General features: G+C 40.9%; 1 protein-coding gene across 1 annotated transcript in view; it reads right to left on the bottom strand.

Moving 5' to 3' along the window:
* The window catches only part of tgfbr2l (transforming growth factor beta receptor-like), a 108,102-nt gene that overhangs the window by 21,904 nt on the left and 61,162 nt on the right, over positions 1-25,036 (bottom strand). Inside the window, exon 4 of the mRNA XM_072579588.1 lies at positions 13,726-14,546. Within this exon, the coding sequence (XP_072435689.1) occupies positions 13,726-14,546 (821 nt within the window). The remainder of the gene's footprint in view (positions 1-13,725; positions 14,547-25,036) is intronic.

Below are 25,036 nucleotides of genomic sequence, written 5' to 3'. Positions count from 1 at the left end.
CTTGTGCTTTAGAACACCTGGACATTTCTGCACCTCTGCTGTCATTCTCCATTTTGGTAATACCCTATTTTATACTTCTTTCCAAAGTGAATATGATGGGTGAAGCAGGAAAGTGAAGTTAATGCAGAAGTTTAGACCTGATTGTATTAAATATCAGTGCACAATAGATGTGTCATGTTGCTTATTCCAGATTTTAGTTTTATCTTCTTATATCCTCTAAAAATATCTTTTACATGCCTTTAAAAATAAGAAAAAGTTGGGGTCTCGGCTATCTTCTTAATATATGTGGTGGGTGGGTGGGATTATTGGTCTGATCCATAACAAATTGGGAGCTATTATTGGAATCAGATCTCTAATTCCAAGTTGGGTTATGGGTTATTCGACTCAAAGACAGTGAGTGGTGAGAGTTTGTGTTCTCTATCTGGGAGTTGTCTTTGGTTTTGCCTTAAGTAGTAATGACTCTTTCAGTCACTCAGAGTTTCCTGGGGGTGGAAGGGAGCTTTACAGAAAGTGAGCGAGGCAAAGCTTTTAATATCCGTAGACCAGCTGGAGTTGGAGTTGAGGTGGGCTTTGTCTGTGCAAAAAGGAGAGGTATTTGGCAGCAATAGCTCAAAATTTACAATTGCCAGAAATGCAATCAGAATTTTTGGAAATGGCTAACATTCCATTGCAAATGAAACTGGTTGAACATGAAAAGGAAATAAAACAGTTTATGATTGAAAGCAGAAGAAAACCAGAAAGAGAGAACAGCTCCAGCAAAGGAAAAAGAAAGGACAAGACGGCCCCAGCAGAAGAAAGGAAGAAAGGAAGTTTTGAACTTCAGAGATTGGAACTGAAAAACTCAAAGTTGTCTTAAAAGGTAGGAGGTAGAAGTGAAAGGTCAGAGTAGTGATCAGGACAGTGATGGAGAGCAATCCCATCATAGCCAAAGGCCTGGTGGGGATCTATTTACATATGTCCAAGCATTGACCAAGTTCAATGAAAAGGATGTAAAAGACTTTTCCGTTTCATTTGAGAAAGTTACTAACCAAATGAATTAGCCTGATCCTAATAAAGTTGGTAGGTTGAGCTAGTGAGCTATTTGCCTCACCATCAGAGGAAGTATCTGGGGAGTATGATGAGGTGAAAAAAGCCAACTTAAGCTCATTTGAACTAATACCAGAAGACTACAGACAACGTTTTAAGAATCTCAGGAGGGAACCTGGCCAGATGTACATAGAGTTTGAAAGGATCAAACAAACTAATTTTGACAGGTGGACAAATACTTTGAAAATAGATGAAATTTTGACGCTCTTAGAGTGACAATTATTTTGGAGGAGATCAAAAATTCACTTCTTGAAGTCGTGAGAGTTGATGTGGAAGAGCACAGAGTCAAGACTGCAAGATTAGCAGTGGAAATGTCAAATGATGATGAATTGATTCCTAAATCAAAGTTTGGCTTCCAACATCAATTTCAATCTGCAAGCGAAAGAAATTGGGGAAAAGAGAAAGTCTCAGGTGGTTACGGAAAAGGAGATGTAATTGAAGATGGTAAAGATGGTTTACCATAGGGTAAAAAGGAAACCTGTGAGGGTGAAAGAGAAGAAACAAAAACATTCAGGTGTTTTCACTGTAACAATGTAGGCACATGAAGTGGCAGTGTTGGTGGTTTGGAAATACATTAAGGACAAAAGGGTAACTAGGGAGAGAACAGAACCCCATAAAGATCTGCAAGGCTACCTATGTGTGGAACTAGGAGATGGGGGAGATACTAAATGAGTATTTTGCATCAGTATTTACTGTGGAGAAGGATATGAAAAATAGAGAACGTGGGGAAATAAATAGCCACATCTTGGAAAATGCCCATATTACAGAGGTGGAGGTGCTGAAAGTCTTAAAATGCATAAAGGTGGATAAATCCCCAGGACCTAGTCAGGTGTACCATAGAACTCTGTGGGAAGCTGAGGAAGTGATTGCTGCGCCCCCTGCTGAGATACTTGTTTCATCGATAGTTGTGGATGAGGTGCTGGAAGACTGAGGGGTGGCTAATGTAGTGCAACTATTAAAGAAAGATGGTAAGAAAAAGCCAGGGAACTATAGACTGGTGAGCCTGACATCGGTGGTGGGCAAGTTGTTGGAGGGAATCCTGAGGGCTTGATTTACATGCATTTGGAAAGGCAAGGACTGATTACGAACAGTCAGCATGGCTTTGTGCAGAGGAAATCATGTCTCATGAACTTGATTGAGGTTTTTGAAGAAGTAACAAAGAGGATTGATGAGAACAGAGCGATAGATGTGATCTATATGGACCTTAGTAAGGTGTTCGACAAGGTTCCTTGTGATAGACTGGTTAGCAAGGTTAGATCACACAGAATGGGGGAGAACTAGCCAATTGGATACAGAACTGGCTTGAAGGTAGAAGGCAGAGGGTGATGGTGGAGAGTTGCTTTTCAGACTGGAGGCCTGTGACCAGAGGTGTGCCACAAGGATTGGTGTTACGTCCACTGCTTTTCATCCTTTTATATAAATGATTTGGATGTGAACATAGGAAGTATAGTTAGCAAGTTTGCAGATGACACCAAAAATGAAGGTTAGTGGACAATGAAGAAGGTTACCTCAGGGTACAATGGGATCTTGATCAGATGGGCCAATAGGTTGAGGAGTGACAGATGGAATTTAAGATTAGATTAGATTAGATTCCCTACAGTGTGGAAACAGGCCCTTTGGCCCTACCAGTCCATACTGACCCTCCAAAGAGTAAACCACCAGACCTATTTCCCTCTGACTGATGCACCTAACACTACGGGCAATTTAGCATGGCCAATTCATCTGACCTGCACATCTTTGGACTGTGGGAGGAAACCAGAGCACCCGGAGGAAACCCACCCAGACACGGGCAGAATGTGCAAACTCTACACAGACAGTTGCCCAAGGCTAGAATCGAACCTAGGACCCTGATGCTGTGAGGCAGCAGTGCTAACCACTGAGCCAGTGTGCCACTGTAGGGAAATAGATGGTGACATCTTGCAAAATGTCCAGATTACAGAGGAGGGAGTACTGGATGTCTTGAAATGGTTAAAGGTGGATAAATCTCCAGGACCTGATCAGGTGCACCAGAGAACTCTGTGGGAAGCTAGAGAAGTGTTTGCTGGGCCTCTTGCTGAGATATTTGTATCATCGATAGTCACAGATGAGGTGCCAGAAGACTGGAGGTTGGAAAACGTGGTGCCACTGTTTAAGAAGAGCAGTAAAGACAAGCCAGGGAACTATAGACTGGTGAGCCTGACCTCAGTGGTGGGCAAGTTGTTGAAGGGAATCCTGAGGGACAGGATGTTCATGTATTTGGAAAGGCAAGGACTGATTAGGGGTAGTCAACATGGCTTTGTGCATGGGAAATCATGTCTTACAAACTTGATTGAGTTTTTTGAAGAAGTAACAATGAAGATTGATGAGGGCAGAGTAGTAGATGTGATCTATATGGACTTCAGTAAGGCGTTCGACAAGGTTCCCCATGGGAGACTGAATAGCAAGGTTAGATCTCATGGAAAACAGGGAGAACTAGCCATTTGGATACAGAACTGGCTCAAAGGTAGAAGACACAGGGTGGTGATGGAGGATTGTTTTTCAGACCGGAGGCCTGTGACCAGTGGAGTGCCACAAGGATCAGTGCTGGGTCCTCTACTTTTTGTCATTTACATAAATGATTTGGATGCGAGCATAAGAGGTACAGTTAGTAAGTTTGCAGATGACACCAAAATTGGAGGTGTGGTGTTCAGCGAAGAGGGTTACCTCAGATTACAACAGGATCTGGACCAGATGGGCCAATGGGCTGAAAAGTGACAGATGGAGTTTAATTCAGATAAATGTGAGGTGCTGCATTTTGGGAAAGCAAATCTTAGCAGGAGATATACACTTAATGGTAAGGTCCTGGGAGTGTTGCTAAACAAAGAGACCTTGGAGTGCAGGTTCATAGCTCCTTGAAAGTGGAGTCGCAGGTAGGTAGGATAGTGAAGAAGGTGTTTGGTATGCTTTCCTTTATTGGTCAGAGTATTGAGTACAGGAGTTGGGAGGTCATGTTGCGACTGTACAGGACATTGGTTAGGCCACTGTTAGCATATTGCGTGCAATTCTGGTCTCCTTCCTATCGGAAAGATGTTGTGAAACTTGAAAGGGTTCAGAAAAGATTTGTAAGGATGTTGCCAGGGTTATAGGGAGAGGCAGAACAGGCTGGGGCTGTTTTCCCTAGAGCATCGGAGGCTGAGGGCTGACCTTATAGAGGTTTACAAAATTATGAGGGGCATGGATAGGATAAATAGACAAAGTATTTTCCCTGGGGTCGGGGAGTCCAGAACTAGAGGGCATAGGTTTAGGGTGAGAGGGGAAAGATATAAAAGAGACCTAAGGGGCAACTTTTTCACGTAGAGGGTGGTGCATGTATAGAATGAGCTACCAGAGGAAGTGGTGGAGGCTGGTACAATTGCAACATTTAAGAGGCATTTGAATGGGTATATGAATAGGAAGGGTTTGTAGGGATATGGGCCGGGTGCTGGCAGGTGGGACTAGATTGGGTTGGGATATCTGGTCGGCGTGGACAGGTTGGACCAAAGGGTCTGTTTCCATGCTGTACCTCTATGACTGGGATTATTTTCCCTGGAACATCAGTGGCTGATGGATGGCCTTATAGAAATTTATAAAATCATGAGGTTCATAGATAGGGTAAATAGACAAGGTATTTTCCCTGAGGTAGGGTAGTCCAAAACTGGAGGGCATAAGTTCAAGAGGAGAGGGTAAAGATTTAAATGGGACATAAGGGGCAACTTTTTTTACACAGAGAGTAGTCCGTGTATGGAATGAGTTGCCAAAAGAAGTGGTGGAGGTTGGTACAATTAGAACATTTATAAGGTATCTGGATGAGTATATGAATAGGAGGGGTTTAGACAGATACGGGTAAATGCAAGTAAATGGGTCTAGATTTATTTAGGATATCTGGTTGGCACCGATGAGTTGGACTGAAGGGACTGTTTCCGTTCTGTATATCTCTATGACCGTATGATTGGGAAGACAGATGTGTTGAAGCAGTAAAGGAAAGCAGTGGATGCTAAAAAGATTCAAAAGAATGCACAACCTGGTTGAGCAGAAAGTGCCCAATCTCTTTAAAGAATTTACTTGCATGGATAAGGTTGACTTAAGTTTGCAGGAGGAGCAGGTCAGGAAATTAAAACTTTCAGAGATACAGAAACAAGTCGATGTTTGATGGTGAAAGATGAGGAAATATGTAATTTGGAAGGAGTACTGGCAGAAAAGGGAGTAATATGTGGAATTCATGGTGAGAAGAGCAATATTCCATTATATAAAGTGAGATTGGAAAAGTGGTGAGGTAGACATAGGAGTAAAAGAGAAATTCTCATTTCTGGAAACTCAGTTTATACCTGGTAACAATATAGCTAGATTTCAGGTGGAAGTGATGCTACTGTGGTTGAAAAGCCAGTGGAAAATCAGATAACTGATGTATCATGGGAAGTATAACCTGTGAACTTTTGCTGGCTATGTGGTAACAAGGTCACAAAGCCACAAGTTGAAACACAAGGACAAATCAAGGAGTAAAGATAAACAAGTTGAAGTTCAATTGTCAGAAACAATGTTTGATCAAATGTTTGACAAAAAAAAATCAATTGAAGGACAAAGTGGATATTTTTAGTTCAGAGAAGCGAACATCAGAAAGCTGAAAAACTAAAGCTGTTGTATCAAAAAGCATACACAGAAGAATAATCTGAGTATATTCCAGAATGTTAATATCTTAAAAATGAAGTCTCAATGAGGAAATGGAGACCATTACATATTCAGGCAGGTGAAAAATGAGCAGAATTCATCAAGTTGTTTACTCAGTGGATTTTAGAAAGGATGCTTTGCAGGTAGCACATGAATTTCAAGTAGGAGATTATTTGGGAGTAATCAAAACTCAAGCCAAAATACAAACACTTTTTTTTTGGCCTGGACTGCATAAAGAAGTGATTGACTTTTGCTGGACATGTCATATGTGTCAGGAAAACCTCAGACAGTGAGAGAACCAGCATCCTTAATATCCCTTCCTGTATTTAAGAAACCTTTCACAAGAGCCTTGATTGCTTGCATAGGATCCATACGTAAAACACTAAGTAGGAATCAGCATTTGTTGACCATAATGGATGTGTCTACTAGATTATCAAAAGCTATTCCATTATTAAAGCAATATTACCACTAAAAAGATTGCAGAAGGGTTATGCAATTTATTTACTAACTATGGACTACACACAGAAATACAATCAGATCAGGGGTCAAATCTTACATCAAAATTATTCAGGAATGTTAAGAATAGCTTGGGAATAAAACAATTCAAATCCACTGTGTACCATCCAGAATCACAGGAAGCATTAAAATGGTGGCATCAAAGTTTAAAGACCATGTTGAAGGCTTTCAGTCAAGACTATCCAGAGAACTGGGATAAAAGAATTCCATTTGTAGTTTTTGTATTTAGGGATACATCAATTAAATCCAGTCCATTTGGATTAGTTTTTGGGCATGACGTGAGAGGACCACTGAAATGAATTGAGGAGAAATTGGTGAGTCAGAGTTCAGAGACTACACGTTTGGACTTTGTGTCAAATTTTAGGGGGAGGTTAACTCGAGCGGGTGAGTTGGCACAGTGTATGATGAAACAGGAAACATAAAAGAAATCAAAAATTTGCAATTTTGGTGGTGGAGGTAAAGTATTTCCATTAGTCCCAGATGTTGGTGAACCTTTAAAAGCAAAGTTTAGTGGGCTTTATCAAATCAAAAGGAAATTGAGTGAGGTGAATATTTCATCAGAATGCCAGATGGGAAGAAACCTCACAAAGTGTGTCATGTGAATATGCTCATAAGGTATTTTGATAGAAAGGAAAGCAGAAAGGAAAGCAAAAGGAGAATGTGTTACTGGTTACAACACAGAGTGAAGAACCATGTTCAGATGATTTGAAATTGGATGTTCCTCAAATTGAATTGGACAATGAAGTTGTTCTCAAAAATTGAGATAAATTATTGAGTTATCCTCCAGAGGAAAGTCAAAATGACCTGAGTTATTACAGTCACATGGGGAGATATGTGGGAATAAGCTGAGTATGTACTAATCTAATTATATATGATGTAGATATAGGGACTGCTGTTCCAATTCAGCAACATCTTTATAATCTTAACGCTCTAAAGTAGGCACAGGTTCAAAAAGGATTGAAAGCATGCTCATAGGATGACATAATCAAAGTGAGTTCCAGTGAATGGAGCATACCCAAAATCATGTTGCCAAAATTAGATGGTACCCTGAGATTTTGTGTGGACTATCACAAAGCCAATGCAGTTACAAAATATGATACATATCCTATTCTATGTTTGTAAGACTGTATTGAGAAGTTAGGAGAAGCAATTTATATTTCTAACAAAAACAGAGATTGCTGGAAAAGCTCAGAAGGTCTGACGGCATCTGTGAAGAGAAATCAAAGTTAACGCTTCGGGTCCAGTGACCCTTCCTCAGAGCTTACATTTCCATGTTGGATTTACTCAGATGACACTGGCAGTCAGCTTTATCCAAAAGAGCGAAGGCACATTCAGCTTGTGTGACACCAAATGGACTGTACCAGTTTGAAGTCACGCCGTTTGATGTAAAGAATATATCAGTTACATTTCAAAAACTAACTAATCAAGTCATTTTGCTATTACCCAATTGTGGTACACATAGTCAATCTGGTGATTTTTAGTCACACATGGAAGGAACATTTGAAGCATCTATCGGAATTGTTCATTCAACTTTGGTAGGCAGGCTTGGTGATAAACTTGGCTAAGAGTGAGTTCGCAAAAGATCAAGTCACATTCCTGGATCATGTTATTGGACACGGATAAATGGCTATATGGGATGTGAAAACAAAGGTTATTGGGGAGTTTCCCATAACATCAATGAAGAGATATTCCTGAAATTGAATGGTTTCTATTGGAAATTCCTACTAATTTCAGCAGCTTCATTACTCCACTGACTGACCTGTTGATGAAGAGCAGAAACTTTCAGTGGATGGAAGAGCACCAGAAGGCATTTGACAATCTGAAAGCTGTGTTAACCACTGTTTCAGTGTTAGCCACACTAACTACTGTTATGAATCTGCTCCTTTAACAAGGTTGTATGTTGTCCTTGTTTTTTTTCACAAGTGTTGCATGATGTAGACTTGCTGAAAGGTCTGGCTTGGATGGGTTTTAGGGCCAATTTAATTATAGATAACAGATACTGCCTCAGATAAAGGGCTTTCAAGTTAAAAAAAAAACATGAACAATGAAACGGGAGTGGCCAGTTCTCCCAGCTCAGCCTTTTTCTGTTTTCTTTTAGCATTTTGGCTGTTCAGAGCAGTCAGTCAGCTTTGAGGCCATCAGTAAAAGAAACAGCTACATTGAAGAAGGTGTTCTATACTGAATCTGTCTGCCATCTCTTTCTCTCCTGTAAGACCCTATGTTTGATTTTTCCTTTTTTGCCAAGAGGTGTTCATGGGGATTGTTGCAAGTAATTGGAACAGCAGCATTAAGTTGGGATAATCTGTTGGGTTTTCAGGTAGGTTAAGTTATTCTATATTCTATATTCTGTTCTCGTTTGTGTTTCATTCAGTAATCTTATTTTAAAACTAAGGGGTTGGGCCAACTGCATCGCTCCTGGAATATCCACTCTACACCTGCTTAAACTGGCAAAGTTAGAGTCTGGGCTACTTTCTTGAAATGTTTTGAGGGGGTCTGGCCTAGTCCATAACACTCTGCAATGTCATTCAAAGTGGCTATGAATGTGAATGATGTGAGTGTTGGTGCTATAAATTTGCAAGACAATGAGGAGAAAGAAAGAGCTATTGGGTACTTTTCCAAAAAGCAGAATATTCATTAACAGAAATATTCCACAATTCAGAAGGAGAGCTTGAGTTTGGTGTTGACATTGCAACACTTATGTTGCCAATGATGTATCTAAGACAATTGTATACATTGATAATAATCCCTTAAAACTTTTGGAACAAATAAGGATAAAAGATACCAGACTGTTTGTTTATATGGATCTTATTATTGCAGCCATTCAATTGGAAAAGTATACATATGGCAGGATGCGAAAACATACTTGCCAATGCATTGTCTCAACTTTAATGAAGGAAAATGAAAGCATTCAATAATGAGAAAAACCAACTGAAATGGACTGTAGTAGTGAATGCTTGCATGCTTATAGACAATGTAATGTATATGTATTATCATGCACTAATAGCATAAAACTTTTTTAAAAAGATGCCATCTTTGTATATTGACTATTCATTTTCTTTAAGAGGGGAGGTTTGTCGACACAATGGCTTTAAAATGTGTATATTGTCCTTTTTTTTTGTGAAGAGGCATTGAAACAGAGGTGTTGAGCACTCTGTTCCAATCCAATAAACAGTTTGTGAAACCTTATAACTTTTAAAAAGTTGGAACAACAGAAGTAGCCTGAAGCTCCCAAAGAACTAAGATATTTGTTTAACTTTCAGCAGTTGTTAGGGTTTAGAAGCTGCTATACATCTCTCCCCACTACAGCAAAATGCTTCAGTTCACTCTGTCTCTCAGAATTTTCTCTTGTTGTTCCTTCCTTCTGGTCTGGAGAAATTTTGCATGTGAGACAATCTATTTTACAGAATTTGCCTCTGTCAAAGGTATTTTTATGGGATGTTACTATCTTGGAACAGCTAATCAGCGGTAATTAGCATACATGTCATCTTGTTAAATATATTGATATAGTTAGTTAAGCTAATCTTTAAACATTTTTATTTTGTTTGTATTTCAACTATAGTGTAAGAAAAAACATTTTGCTTCAAACCTAGAAGTATGACCAATCAAATTGCATCTGGAGCATAATGTCTTACACTTGTCTTTAAAAATAAGAAAAAAGTTGGGGTTCAGGATATCTTCTTAATATATTTTGGGGTGGTTGGTCTCGTACATAACACTCTGCTATGGGAAGGATGTTATTAAATTGGAAAAGGTGCCAAAAAAGATTTTTAAGGAAGTGTATTGAGATGGATAGAAAACTGGTTGGCAGAAAGGAAACATAGAAGAGGAATTAATGGGTCCTTTTCAAATTATTGGGGTGCCACAGGGTTTGGTGCTGGGACCCCAGCAATTCACAATGTATATTAATGATTTGGATGAGGGAACAAAATGTAACATCTCAAAGTTTGCAGATGATATGAAGTTGGGTGGGAGGGAGAACTTTGTGACAAGGATGCAGATATCTTTCAGCATGATCTGGACAGGTTGGGTGAGTGGGCAAATCAATGGCAGATGAAGTGTAATTTGGATAAGTGTGAAGTTTTTGCTTCCAAAGTGAATGACAAGGTGGCAGATTATGACCCGAGTGGCTGTAAATTGGGAGAGGGGAGTGTGCAGTGAGACCTGGGTGTTCTTGTGCACCAGTCACTGAAGGTAGGCATGCAGGTGCAGCATGAGGTAAAGAAGGCAAATGGTGTGTTGGCCTTCATTGCAAGAGGTTTTGAGTACAGGAGCAGGGACATGTTGTTGCAATTATACAGGGCCTTGGTGAGGCCACACCTAGAATATTGTATGCAGTTTTGGTCTCCTTTTCTGAGGAAGGATGCTCTTGCTCTCAAGGGAGTGCAGCGAAGGTTTACCAGGCTGATTCCTGGGATGGTGGGACTGATGTATGAGGAGAGATTGACTAGATGAGGACTGTTTCTGCTGGAGTTCAGTCGAATGAGGGAAGACCTCGTGGAGACTTCTTGAATTCTAACAGGACTCGACAGGGTAGATGTAGGGCAGATGTTCTCAATTTTGGGTGCATCCAGAACCAGGGGTCATAGTCTGAGGATTTGGGGCGGACCATTTAGGACAGAGATGAGGAGACATTTCTTCACCCAAAAAGTGGTGAGACTGTGGAATTCATTACCACAGCAAGAAGTTGATGCCAAAACATTGGATGTATTCAAGAGGTGGTTAGATAAAACACGTGGGGCAGATGAGATTAAAGGTTATAGGGAGAAAGTGGGATTAGGCTGCTGAGTTGGATGAAGAGCCATGAATGTGATGAATGGCAGAACAGGCTCTATTGGCCGAATGGCCTCTTCCTATTCCTATCTTCTATGTTTCCATGTTTCTACATTACTAAGACTGGAGGGTTTGAGTTATAGTGAGTGGCTGGATAGGCTGGGACTTTTATCCCTGGAGCATAGAAGGCTGAGGGGTGACCTCATGGAGATTTATAAAATCATGAGTGGCATAGTTTAGGTGACTAGCCAAGGTCTTTTCTCTCTAGTAGGGGAGTCCAAAGCTAGAGTGCATAGTTCAGGTGGGAGGGAAAAGATTTAAAATGAACCTAGGACCAACCTTTTGACAAAGAGAGCGATGTGTATATGAAACGATCTGCCAGATGAAATGTTAAAGGCGAGTACAATGATAACATTTTAAAGACATTTAGAGAGGTAAATGGATAGGAAAGGTTTAGAGGGATACAGGCCAAATGCTGGCCAAATGAGACTTGTTCAGTTCAGGAAATCTGATTGGCATGGATGAGTTGGACTGAAGGATCTGCTTCCATATTGTATGACTCCATGACTTACATTATTTAGCTAACATATTTAAATTGAGTTTTGCAAAATGTACCAGAAATACAAGCCCTATGCATTTAAGACTTGAAATATCTGATTGCTTCTCCAAATTCTGATATTTCCATTAGTTGCATTTGCTTAAGAGCATCAGGGAAATCTAGAAAATAACACTCACAGAACTGACCTACGATTTTATAAATTTTCAATTCATTCACTGTGATGTTGGAAAATGGTATCTAATATTGGAACAGAATTGATATTAGTTTGTTAAGGATGGCTTTATTACTTCTGAAGAAGGGACACGTTTTTTAGATTTTATGATTAGATTCCCTACAGTGTGGAAACAGGCCCTTCGGCCCAACACGTCTACACCGACTCTCTGAAGAGTAACCCACCAGACCCACTTCCCTCTGACTAATGCATCTAACACTATGGACAATTTAGCATGGCCAATCCACCTGACCTGTGGGAGGAAACCGGAGCACCCGGAGGAAACCCATGCAACACTAAAGGAATAGCAATGTCATTTTCAAGTCAAGGTGGTGAGTGGATTGGAGGCGAACTTGCAGATGGTGGTGTTCCCTTGTGTCTACTACCCTTGTCCAGCTAGATGACAAAGGTAATCAGTTTGCAAGATTGTCTAAGGCACCTTGGTGAATTTTTGCAGTGCATCTTGTAGATGGTACACACTGCTGCTACTGAAAGTCAGTGAAGTGAGGAAATATTTGTGGATGTGGTGCCAATTAAGTGGGCTATTTTGTCCTGGATTGTGTCAAGCTTCTTGAGTCTTGTTTAAGTTACAATTATCCAGGCACTCCTGACTTGTGCCTTGTAGATGGTGGACAGACCCTGGGTCTGGGGAGTTGAATTGAGTTACCCACTGCAGATTTCTTATCCTCTGACCAATTCTTGTATCCACAGTACTTATATGGCTAGTCCAATTCAGTTTCTGGTCATTAGATTCGCTAATGCCTGTTGGTGGAAGTGACACACTGGTTTGCAGGCAGATAAGTTGAACTGGGAGCCCTCAACATTGACTCTGGATTCCATGAAGTCTAATAGCATCAGATCAAACATAGCATAGCAACATAACAATGCCTCTCCCAATGAGAATCCACTTGCTAACCTACACTCTCCTCTTATGCAGTATAAATACTGGTTTTCCCTTTGAATTTGTATTTGCGTGAATTGTCCTGATGAGTGCAGGATGAAAAGCTTCAACAAAACGTATATTTCAGCAATTCTCAGGTTTTGTATGTACAGCAACTACTCGGAAAGATTTAGTATTACATTAATTACCATTCAACAAATAAAGTCATTACATAATTTATGAATGGAAATCCCCTCCTATACTTAAAGAAAAAGAGTATTTTTTGCTGTAATACTGAATTTACAATCCAGGAAGCTCCTGGGTTTATTTCTTCATTTGTTAAAAGGATGGTAATAGTTTCAGCAGCAAGAAGAAGCCACAACCCCAGTATTCTATAAAAAGTAAAAATCAATTCATGGTCTCCATACCTGATAATCAACCAATATCAAATCTTCGCTAGTGTACATGTATGGAAAAAAGGTCAGAATCATGCCTACATTGTTATTCTCCAAAGCTAAATATCACATCAGCATTCTCTGTCAAGATTTGTACATTAAGGTAGCTGTTTTTTTGAGGTTATATGGTAAATTAGTAAAAACAAAAATATTTAGGAGAGAAGGAGAGTCTATAATTGAAATCTGAATGGACTTATCTGTATACATCGTGATAAACGGTTTTGTGTGGAACATTTCTAGCATACCATTAGGCACTTAGGAAAGACATATTAGGTATGCTGTCAACACCTAATTTTCTACAGTTTAGGCACTGTCATTCTATTGAATCCATGTTCAAACTCCTTACAGCTTGCAATGCAGGATTGGAAGCAAAATGACAGAATGGGCGAAAATTCAATTTTGTGCATGGTCAAGTGGAGCCATTGCATTTATATCTACTCATAGGTAAAAATATGTTTAAAAATATCGATTTTTCTGTTGTTTTAATACAATCAAACCATTCTAATTAAATTTAAATGATCAGGCTATGTTACATTAATCAGCTTCATTTTGCAATACAATCTATCAAAAGTCATGATATACTCACCTGGCCACTATTTGCAAAGTCTTCAGCTGTTAGAGATGGATCAAGCCTCAGTGCCAGACCAAAATCACACAACACACATTCCTGTTTGTTTTTAACCAGAATGTTTGTACTTTTAATGTCTCTGTGAGATATAGGAATCTTTGGGGTGCCACAAGCAGTATAGTCACTGTGAAGGTGAGCAACCCCATTTACAAGAGATCCTGTCATCATATACATGTCTGTCCAGGTCAGAATGTGGTTTGTGAGGAAATCCTGTAGATTTCCCACACTGTGATAAGCTGTAATGAGCCAGTATTGTTTTTCCATTCCTCTAACTCTTTCCTCTGCTGTGAGAAACTGGAGCACACTCTCATGTTTGAGATCGACATCTGAGAAGATCTTTTTTTCAGTTCTCCATGATGGATATTCTTCACAAGGAAAGATTTTCACTGCAACAGTTTCATATTGGCCTGAAGCACTATGTTTGAGTTTTGCTCTCCAGACTTCTGCAAATCTACCTTTTCCAACAATGCCATCCAGTTCAATTGGCAACAGTTCATTATTGTGATTGAGGTTGTTGGCACATGTTGCACTGATGTCGGACTGACCATCATCAATTGTAACAGTGCATTTTCCATCGTACTCTCCAGGTTTTCTCATGTCAGTCCTAGTGAGGCTTTGGTGCTCTCTCTGTTTCTGTGGCCAATCCTTGTTCACTTTTCTCTGTTGTCGAGTGCGAAAGAGATAAAATGCCATCGTTATCATGAAAGCAATCAGGATAGGTGGGAGTAGGCTCAACACAGCCACAGGAAATACCTCATTTTTTTGTGGTATTGGATATTCTGGAAAAAAAATGTAATTAAGGTAAAATATTACCTCCTTTACTAGGAATGTTGTGTCATTGTACTCTGAGATACGTACTTTACAAATAACATGGAATGAAAACCAATTAGTATTAAAGGTATTTGAATAGGTGATGTCGGGCAATCACAAATATTTCATCAAACAGAAGGACAGAAGCATTAAATATTAGGTAGACCTTTATGGTCCCTCAGTGGGCTTGAAGTTGGGGCCCATATAATTATTTGAATGACCCTCTCTGCTTGTACTGAACTATCTGCAATTTTACCCATCAAGGGAGGAAGAAAATGATTAAGATTCCATATCTAGGAGAAAGTGAGGACTGCAGATGCTGGAGATCAGAGCTGAAAATGTGTTGCTGGAAAAGCGCAGCAGGTCAGGCAGCATCCAAGGAGCAGGAGAATCGATGTTTCGGGCATGAGCCCTTCCAGAAGACCTGCTGCGCTTTTCCAGCAACACATTTTCAGCCAAGATTCCATATCTACCCTTGGTCAAGTTGAAACACATAAATACTCAGTTGCTGATTATAGTCACATCAGTGGCCATCACTGCTGTTCAGGGTTACAAGTTACCGAGCTAAGAAAAGAAAAACTCTAAATCCTCAATAAATAAGAATAACTTTGGACTGATTCCGCGACTATTGAAAATGTGCTTAAAGAACAGTTAATCTAATATCTGGTAGTGGGATTTATTGGTTTTGCCAAAAATAAAGAGGGGTATTTGTAGTTTAATGCATATCAACAAACATAGTAAGTTGTTTAAAATACTTTAAGTTGTTTTGTTGCAGTAACCGCTTTGACATAAAATCTTCTCATATTCACATTTCTCCATTCAGCTTTTAATTAAAGTTTTTTTGGGAAGAATTTATTGGTCTTCATGGGGATCTTTAAAAACTTGGGCTTTTGCAGGATTTTGAATCCACAAGCTGTGATAAGATTAAAAACAAACTTTCACAGTAAACATTGGAACATTCATTGAAAAGGTGAAAAGGTTTATAACTATTTCTGAAGCTTTCCTTAAAAAGCAGAATATATTTAAAAACATTGTAGCTGTTGACAAAAGGAAATATTAAAACAGAAAAATTAAAATAATTCTAATAATTTTGACTAAGTCGGAAATAGTTGAGGCATTGGTTCAATATTTTTACCTTGTGGAAGAAAAAGGTAATCCAGATGAAATATAAATGGATTTGGCTAAGGTTTATTTGAAAGTGGAATAACGTGAAGTTGAGAAGAAAATTAAAGCAAAATGAAAACTATAGTTTGAAAGAGAAAGAAAGAAAGAAAAGAAAGAAAAGAAAGAAAGAGAGAAAAGAAAGAAAGAAAGAAAGAGAGAAAGAAAGAAAGAAAAAGAAAGAAAGAAAGAAAGAAAGAAAGAAAGGAAGGAAGGAAGAAAGAAAGACCCATTCCCAAGGCTCAAGGATTAAGGAGGCACAAATACTACAAAGTTTACATAGCCATAGGAACTTCAGACAATTCTAGCACAAAGTTTTTTTGCTGGGAAAAGTGTTGTAAATGTAATAACCTCTTTCGTATGAACCATTTGAAGATTCCGATATTATTAAGACTGCTGCGTTTCATGCACATAGTTTTGTCCCAGCAGCCCATGGGCACAAAGTTAAGAAAGTGAATTTGTGGAATTTGCTGGTGATATCAGATAGTTATGATTCAAGGAGATCAATATAACATTGAGGAAATGAAACTTGTGGGCACATCTTGTGTTTCTCCAGGAATGCAGCACCAATGAGTGAAGCTTATGACAAACTGACATTGTCTAATAAGTTAACTTTGATTTACTTCAGATCATTTAAAAAAGTGAATAATTTCTTTAAATAACTCTGGTTTTGTCTGAAAAAAAGGAGCTAAAAGATTGCCATCCCTTGTGATAGAAAATTGGTTCAATCCCTAATGTTAGCAGAATATGTGAAATTTTCTCCATTGAATGTGCTTTAAAGTGTAATAATAATAATGAGTATTTGGTACTAAAGGTAGAATCTCATTGGATTAGGTTTGATTTGGCTACATGGATACAAAATTGGTTCATAGAAGAGAGTGAGTAACTTTGGAATGGCACTTTTCAGAATGGAGATCAGTGACTGGTGGTGTTCCACAGGGATCAGTACTGGGACCTTTGTGGTTTGTAATATATATGGAAATGGTTTGGTGGAAAATGTAGGTGGCTTGATTAGTAAGTTTGCAAATGACACCAAAATTGGCGGAGTTGCAGATAGTGAGGATGATTGTGAAAATGTAGAGCAGGATATAGGTAGATTGTAGATTTGGGCAGAGAAATGGCAGAAAAATGTGAGGTGATGCGTTTTGGAAGATCAAATTCAGGTGCAAATTACAATAAATGTCAAAACCCTTAGGATCATTGACATACAGAGGGATATGGGCATACAAGTCCACAGATCCATGAATGTGACAACACAAATGGATAAGGTGTTCAAGAAGGCATGCAGCATATTTGCCTTCATTGGCTGACATCGGATATAAACTTCTAGGAGAAAGTGAGGACTGCAGATGCTGGAGATCAGAGCGGAAAATGTGTTGCTGGAAAAGCGCAGTAGGTCAGGCAGCATCATGCCCGAAACATCGATTCTCCTGCTCCTTGGATGCTGCCTGACCTGCTGTGCTTTTCCAGCAACACATTTTCAGCATCGGATATAAAAGTTGGCAAGTTATGTTACAGCTGTATAAACTTTAGTTAGGCCACATTTGGAATAATGCATGCAGTTCTGGTCGCCACACTACCAGAAGGATATGAATGCTCTAGAGAGGGTGCAGAGAAGGTTTACCAGGATGTTGCCTGGTCTGGAGGGTTTTAGTTATGAGGAGAGGTTGGATAAAGTCAGATCGTTTTCACTGGAAAGATGAAGGGTGAGGGGCAACTTGCTCGAGGTCTACAAAATTATGAGAGGGATAGATAGGATGCTCTTCCCAGAGGCTCCTCCCAGGTGGAAAGGCCAACTACAAGAGGGCACAGTTAAGGTGAGTTGGGGAAAGTTTAGGGGAGAAGGGCAGGGAAAATTTTCATCCAGAGGATGGTGGGTGCCTGGAACACACCACTGGTGGAGGTGGTGGGAAGCACATTAGCAATGTTTAAGGCATATATTGATAGACACATGAACGTTAGGAAAACAGAGGGATCAAAAACACATATGGGTAATACGTAGTGGGTCTAAATTAGGATTAGGAATTGGCACAGGCTTGGAAGGTGAAGGGCCTGTTCCTGTGTTGTACTGTTTTGGATTATGTTATTATTAATATATTGATGGAAATGGTTTACCTGTTTCATGGTTTAGAATGAATTTGAACTGTGCTTGAGTTAATTGTTGGAATAGTATTAAATTTGTGGAACAATGATATTTTGGTTATCCTGATAGAGTTAATACTGAAGAGTAGCATAAAATAAGCACCTGCCACAAAGAAGTAGTCATATGGATTTGTGGGCAGAAGAGTCTTGTATGTAGTAGGAGTGAGACATCTAGTCCTAGTCAAAGTCTCTGTAAGAATGTCTATCATATCCACATAACCTGTTACTTGTTAGCTTTATTAACTATAAGACACACTTCCAGTTAGACTAGGAATTGGCTTTCCTCTACCACAGTAGACCAAGCAAGCTTTGTAGTTTCCAGCACTTAATAAATGTTGCTGCCACCATCCTCTTTTTTTATGGGCAGCATCTCAAACAGTGTAGTGTCCTGATATAACACCATGGTAGACAGTGGTGTGGATTTTATTTGACTTCTGTTACAATATATGGTAAGCAGCAGTGTGAGATCTTCAGACACAGCTTTAATTCACCTGCTCATACTGCACAGTCAACAGTAGGATACAGGGGAAAAAGATCAACAGGATAGAGCTGAAATTTGAGAACTCTGGAGAAGAAACCCTAATGACAATCCTCAACAAGGAAGAAAACTCCAGTGAAGAGGTAAAAACATTACAGAGATGAGCTGCAACAGGAGAGTTAGCAACTCTATTGAGTTGGAAAACTAGTAACTGCAAAATAGATGCTGGCTGCATTGAGAGGTCATGATTTGTATGAGCAGATCCAACGTGCAGTTCAGTGGCAAGTGAGCAGATATTGGAGATCTACAGGTAAAATGCAAAATTCACAATGGGACGTGATGCAATGAACAAGGCTGGAAAATTAAAAGCTTAAAACTTAAAAACAGAATTTGAAATCAAGAATTGCCAGAGTAAATGGATGCCATGAGAGATTGTTTGAAAATAAAAGTAAATGGTCATGAAAGATGTATTAATCCAAGGTTGCAGAGCTAGGGACATCACAAAGTCAGTAACTAAAACAATAACTTTGGACAGATTAAAAGAAGATCCTGTCTAACTGGGACAGAAAGCTTGGGAGACTCCACTCAGGCAGTAGAAAGTTGGAATCCTTCATTGTAGCTGCAACAAATGAAGAAACCCTCTAGTATAGCTGTAAAGTACAGCACAATTACTATTATTGTGGGGGAAAAAGCCTTTTCAATACCAAAATACTTAATTACATTGGGAAGATATAGCATCAGAAATAATATTTCCAGAAATACTTAACTTCAGAAATGAGCTAAATAGAACATAGAATGAGACATTTTCAAGAAAACAATTTCTGACAAACAGCATAGCTTCCAAACTAGATGCTAATTCAGAAACTGAGAAAGAAAGTACAGTTCTATTCATGGTTGGAAGTATAGCTGATGATGTTAAAGCTTGTCCAAAAGGTTAAAGAAGGAATAGATACTTTTGACAAGTAATGAAATCCTTTGACAACTACTTGAACCTCAGAACTAATGAATTTATTGATAAAACAAAGAAATATAAAAGAAGAGTTCTTCATTTCTGCAGTGGGACTTGTGAGAGCGGAAACCGGGGGTTGTTGGGAAGGTAAACTCTTCATTTAAAAACTTACCAGAATGCAGAGGCTTCTGGGACTTTTTTCCCCTACAGGTGTATAGGTTGATTGTTTGCTAAACCCGAGACCCTACACCTGTAGGGCCTCTTACCCACGCACCCACCTCCTCTAACCTTACATCACTAGGGGGAATTCAGGTAAGCTTTTTTTTTCTCTTTCGTTTCTTAGGAAGGGAAGATAGCAGGGATGGCAGTGCAGGCAGTACAATGTTCCTCCTGTAGGATGTTTGAGGTGAGGGACACTATTAGTGTCCCAGCTCAGTCCACCTGCAGGAAGTGCACCCAACTCTAGCTCCTTGACGACCATGTTAGGGTACTGGAACTGGAACTGCATGAACTCAGGATCATTCAAGGGGCACAGACAATAATAGATAAAAGCAACAGGGAGGTGGTTACTCCTTGAAATGAAGATAGTTGGATGACTGTTATAAGGGATAAGAAGCAGTCAGTGCAGGGATGCCATGTGGCCATTCTCCTATATAACAATCATACTGTTTTGGATAAAGTTGGGGGGGGATGACTTACCAGGGATAAGTCATGGGGTACAGGTCTCTGGCACAGTGTCTGTCCCTGTTGCTCAGAAGGAAAGGGGGGAGAGGAGTAGAGCATTAGTCATTGGGGACTCCATAGTTAGGGGGAAAGATAGGAGATTCTGTGGGAATGAGGGAGACTCGTGGTTGGTGTTTTGCCTCCCAGGTATCAGGGTCCGTGATGTCTTGGATCGTGTTTTCGGGATCCTTGGGGGGAGGGGGAGCAGCCCCCAAGTTGTGGTCTACATAGGCACCAACAACATAGGTAGGAAAAGGGATGGGGATGTAAGGCAGAAATTCAGGGAGCTAGGGTGAACGCTTAAAGCTAGAACGAAGAGGGTTGTTATCTCTGGTTTGTTATCCATGCCACATGTTAGCGAGGTGAGGTATAGGGAGAGAGCAGTTGAACAGGTGGCTAGAGAGATGTGCAGGAGAGAGGGATTCAGATACCTAGATAATTGGGGCTCATTTTGGGGTAGGTGGGAACTCTACAAACTGAATGGTCGACACCTGAACCAGAGGGGTACCAATATCCTAGGGGGGGGCGCGGAGGGGGGAAATTTGCTAATGCTCTTCAGGAGAGTTTAAACTAATTCAGTAAGGGGATGGGAACCTGCATTGTAGCTCCAGTTTACAGGAGGTTGAGAGTAGTGAGGTCTTTGGTAAGGTTTCAAGGTTGCAGGATTGCACCTGCAGGCAAGGGGGGTGGTTTGAAATGTGTCTACTTCAATGCCAGAAGGATCCGGAATAAGGTGGATGAACTTGCACCTGAGACTTTGAAGTTGTGGCCATTTCAGAGACATGGATAGAGAAGGGACAGGAATGGTGGTTGCAGGTTCTGGAGTTTAGATATTTCAGGATCAGGAAGGTAGCAAAAGAGGAGGAGGTGTGGCATTGTTAGTCAAGGACAGGGTTACAGTGGCAGAAAGGACATTTGAGGGCTTGTCTAGTGAGGTAGTTTGGGCTGAGGTTAGAAACAGGAAAGGAGAGGTCACCCTGTTGGCAGTTTTCTATAGGCCTCCAAATAGTTATGTAGGGGAAAGGATTGCAAAGATGATTCTGGATGGGAGCGAAAGTAATAGGGTACTTTTTATGGTGTCTTTAACTTTCCAAATATTGACTGGAAACTTTAGAGGTTAAATACTTTAGATGGGTCAGTTTATGTCTATTGTGTGCGGAAAGGTTTCTTAACACAGTATGTAGATAGACAAACAAGAGGGGAGGCCACATTGGATTTGGTACTGGGTAATGAACCAAACCAGGTGTTCGATTTGGAGGTAGGTGAGCACTTTAGTGATAGTGACCTCAATTCGGTTACGTTTACTTTAGCATTGGAAAGAGATAGGTACATACCTCAGGGCAAGAGTTATAGCTGGGGGAAAAGCAATTATGATGTGATTAGGCAAGATTTAGGATGCATAGGATGGGGAAGGAAAATGCAGGGGATGGGCACAATTGAAATGTGAAGCTTGTTCAAGAAACAGCTACTGCATGTCCTTGATAAGTATGTCCCTGTCAGGCAGGGAGCAAGTTGTCAAGCGAGGGAGCCGTGGTTTACTAAAGGGGTTGAATCTCTTGTCAAGAGGAAGAAAGAGGCTTAAGTAAAGATGAGACATGAAGGGTCAGTTAGGGTGCTTGAGAGTTACAAGTTAGTCAGGAAGGACCTAAAAAGAGAGCTAAGAGGAGCCAGGAGGGGACATGAGAAGTCTTTAGCACGCAGGACCAAGGAAAACCTAAAGCTTTCTATAGGTATGTCAGGAATAAAGGAATAACTAAGGTAAGATTAGGGCCAATCAAAGATAGTGGTCGGACGTTGTGCATGGAGTCCAAAGAGATTGGAGAGATGCTAAATGAATATTTTTCGTCTACATTCACACAGGAAAAAGGTAATGTCGTCAAGGAGAATACTGAGATGCAGGCTACTAGACTAGGTGGGATTGAAGGTAAAAACAATGACTGCAGATGCTGAAAACCAAATATTGGATTAGTGGTGCTGGAAGAGCACAGCAGTTCAGGCAGCATCCAACGAGCAGCGAAATCGACGTTTCAGACAAAAGGCTTTTGTCCGAAACGTCGATTTCGCTGCTTGATGGATGCTGTCTGAACTGCTGTGCTCTTCCAGCACCACTAATCCAGTAGGCGGGATTGAAGTTCACAAGGAGGATGTATTAGCAATTCTGGAAAGTGTGAAAATAGGTAAGCCCTCTGGGTCTGATGGGATTTATCCTGAGATTCTCTGGGAAGCCAGGGAGGAGGTTACAGAGCCTTTGGCTTTGATCTTTATGTCGTTATTGTCTACAGGAATCGTGCCAGAAAACTGGAGGATAGCAAATGTTGCCCACTTATTCAAGAAGACAAGTAGAAACAACCCTGAGAGTTATAGACCAGTGAGCCTTACTTCTGTTGTGGGCAAAGTTTTGGAAAGGATTATGAGAGGTAGGATTTATAATCATCTAGAAAGAAATAATTTGATTAGAGACAATCAACATGGTTTTGTGAAGGGTAGGTATGCCTCACAAACCTTATTGATTTCTTTGAGAAGGTGACCAAACAGGTGGATGAGGGTAAAGCAGTTGATGTGGTGTGCATATGGATTTCAGTAAAGCATTTGATAAGGTTCCCCATGATAGGCTATTGCAGAAAATGTGGAGGCATGGGATCGAGGGTGAGTTAGCGGTTTAGGTCAGAAATTGGATAGCTGAAAGAAGACAGAGGGTGGTGGTTGATGGGAAATGTTCATTCTGGAGTTCAGTTACTGGAGATATACCACAAAGATCTGTTTTGGGGCCACTGCTGTTTGTCATTTTTATAAATGACCTGGATGAGGGCATAGAAGGATGGGTTAGTAGATTTGTGGATGACACTAAAGTCTGTGGAGTTGTAGACAGTGCAGAGGGATGTTGCAGGTTACAGGAGGACATAGATAAGCTGCAGAGCTGGACTGAGAGGTAGCAAATGGAGTTTCATGCGGAAAAGTGAGGTGATTCACTCTGGAATGAGTAACAGGAATACAGCGTATTGGGCTAATGGTAAGATTCTTTTAAATCACACAACACCTGACTGTAGTCCAACAGATTTATTTGGAAGCACTAGCTTTTGAAGCACTAGCGTGTTATGTGTTTTTTAACTTTGTCCACCCCAGTCCAACATTGTCTCCTCCAAATCATGATTAAGGTTCTTAGTAGTGTGGATGAACAAAGAGATCTCGTTATCCATGTGCAATATTCCCTGAAAGTTGCCACCCAGGTTGATAGGGTTGTTAAGAAAGTGTACGGTGTGTTAGTTTTTATTGGTAGAGGGACTGAGTTTCAGAGCTATGAGGTCATGTTGCAGCTGAACAAAACTCGGATGCTGCTGCACTCTGAGTATAGCTTCCAGTTCTGGTTGCCGCATCATATGAAGGATGTGGAAGCATTGGAATGGATGCAGAGGAGATTTACCAGGATGTTGCTGGAAAAGCGCAGCAAGTCAGGCAGCATCCAAGAAGCAGGAGAATCAACGTTTCGGGCATGACCCTTTCATCAGGAATGAGGAGGGTGTGCCAAGCAGGATAAGATAAAAGGTAGGGAGGAGGGACTTGGGGGAGGGGTGTTGGAAATGCGATAGGTGGAAGGAGGTTAAGGTGAGGGTGATAGGCCGGAGTGGGGGTGGGGGCGGAGAGGTCAGGAAGAAGATTGCAGGTTAGGAAGGTGGTGCTGAGTTCGAGGGTTGGGACTGAGACAAGGTGGAGGAGGGGAAATGAGGAAACTGGAGAAATCTGAGTTCATCCCTTGTGGTTGGAGGGTTCCTAGGCGGAAGGTGAGGCGCTCTTCCTCCAGCTGTTGTGTTGCTATGGTCTGGCGATGGAGGAGTCCAAGGACCTGCATGTCCTTGGGGGAGTTGAAGTGTTGAGCCATGGGGTGGTTGGATTGGTTGGTTCGGGTGTCTCAGAGGTGTTCTCTGAAACGTTCCACAAGTAGGCGGTCTGTCTCCCCAACATAGAGGACGTTTCAGAGAACACCTCTGGGACACCCGGACCAACCAATCCAACCACCCCGTGGCTCAACACTTCAACTCCCCCTCCCACTCCACCAAGGACATGCAGGTCCTTGGACTCCTCCATCGCCAGACCGTGGCAACATGACGGTTGGAGGAAGAGCGCCTCATCTTCCGCCTGGGAACCCTCCAACCACAATAGATGAACTCAGATTTCTCCAGTTTCCTCATTTCCCCTCCCCCCACTTTGTCTCAGTCCCAACCCTCGAACTCAGCACCACCTTCCTAACCTGCAATCTTCTTCCTGACCTCTCCGCCCCCACCCCCTCTCCAGCCTATCACCATCACCTTAACTTCCTTCCACCTATCACATTTCCAACGCCCCTCCCCCAAGTCCCTCCTCCCTACCTTTTATCTTAGCCTGCTTGGCACACTCTCCACATTCCTGAAGAAAGGCTCATGCCTGAAACGTCAATTCTCCTGCTCCTTGGATGCTGCCTGACCTACTGCGCTTTTCCAGCAACACATTTTCAGCTCTGATCTCCAGCATCTGCAGTCCTCACTTTCTCCTAGAAGAATTTTACCAGGATGTTGCCTTGTATGCAGGGAAGGTTGTATGAGGAAAGGCTGAGGGACTTGAGGCTATTTTCAAAGAGAAGAAGGTTAAGAGGTGACATAACAGAAGCATACAAGGTGATCAAAGAATTAGATAAGGTGGACAGTGAGAGCCTTTTTCCTTGTCAGCAAAGGCTAGCACAAGAGGACATAGCTTTAAACTGAGGGGTGATAGACATAGGACAGATGTCAGAGGTAGGTTCTTTACTCTGAGTAGTAAGGGTGTGGTTTGCCCTGTCTGCAACAATAGTGGACTCACCAACATTAAATGTTTTTAAATGGTCGTTGGCTAAACATATGGGTGATAATGGAATAGTGTAGGTAAGATGGACTTTCGATTGGTTTCACAAGTTGGCACAACATCGAGGGCTGAAGGGCCTGTACTGCACAGTAATATTCTTTGTTATATGTTCTATGTTCTATTCAAGGGAATTC

Source organism: Chiloscyllium punctatum, chromosome 10, assembly GCF_047496795.1.
Source record: "Chiloscyllium punctatum isolate Juve2018m chromosome 10, sChiPun1.3, whole genome shotgun sequence".
NCBI lineage: Eukaryota > Metazoa > Chordata > Chondrichthyes > Orectolobiformes > Hemiscylliidae > Chiloscyllium > Chiloscyllium punctatum.
The sequence above is the reverse complement of the archived record's forward strand: the minus strand, read 5'-3'. Positions and strand labels throughout refer to the sequence as shown.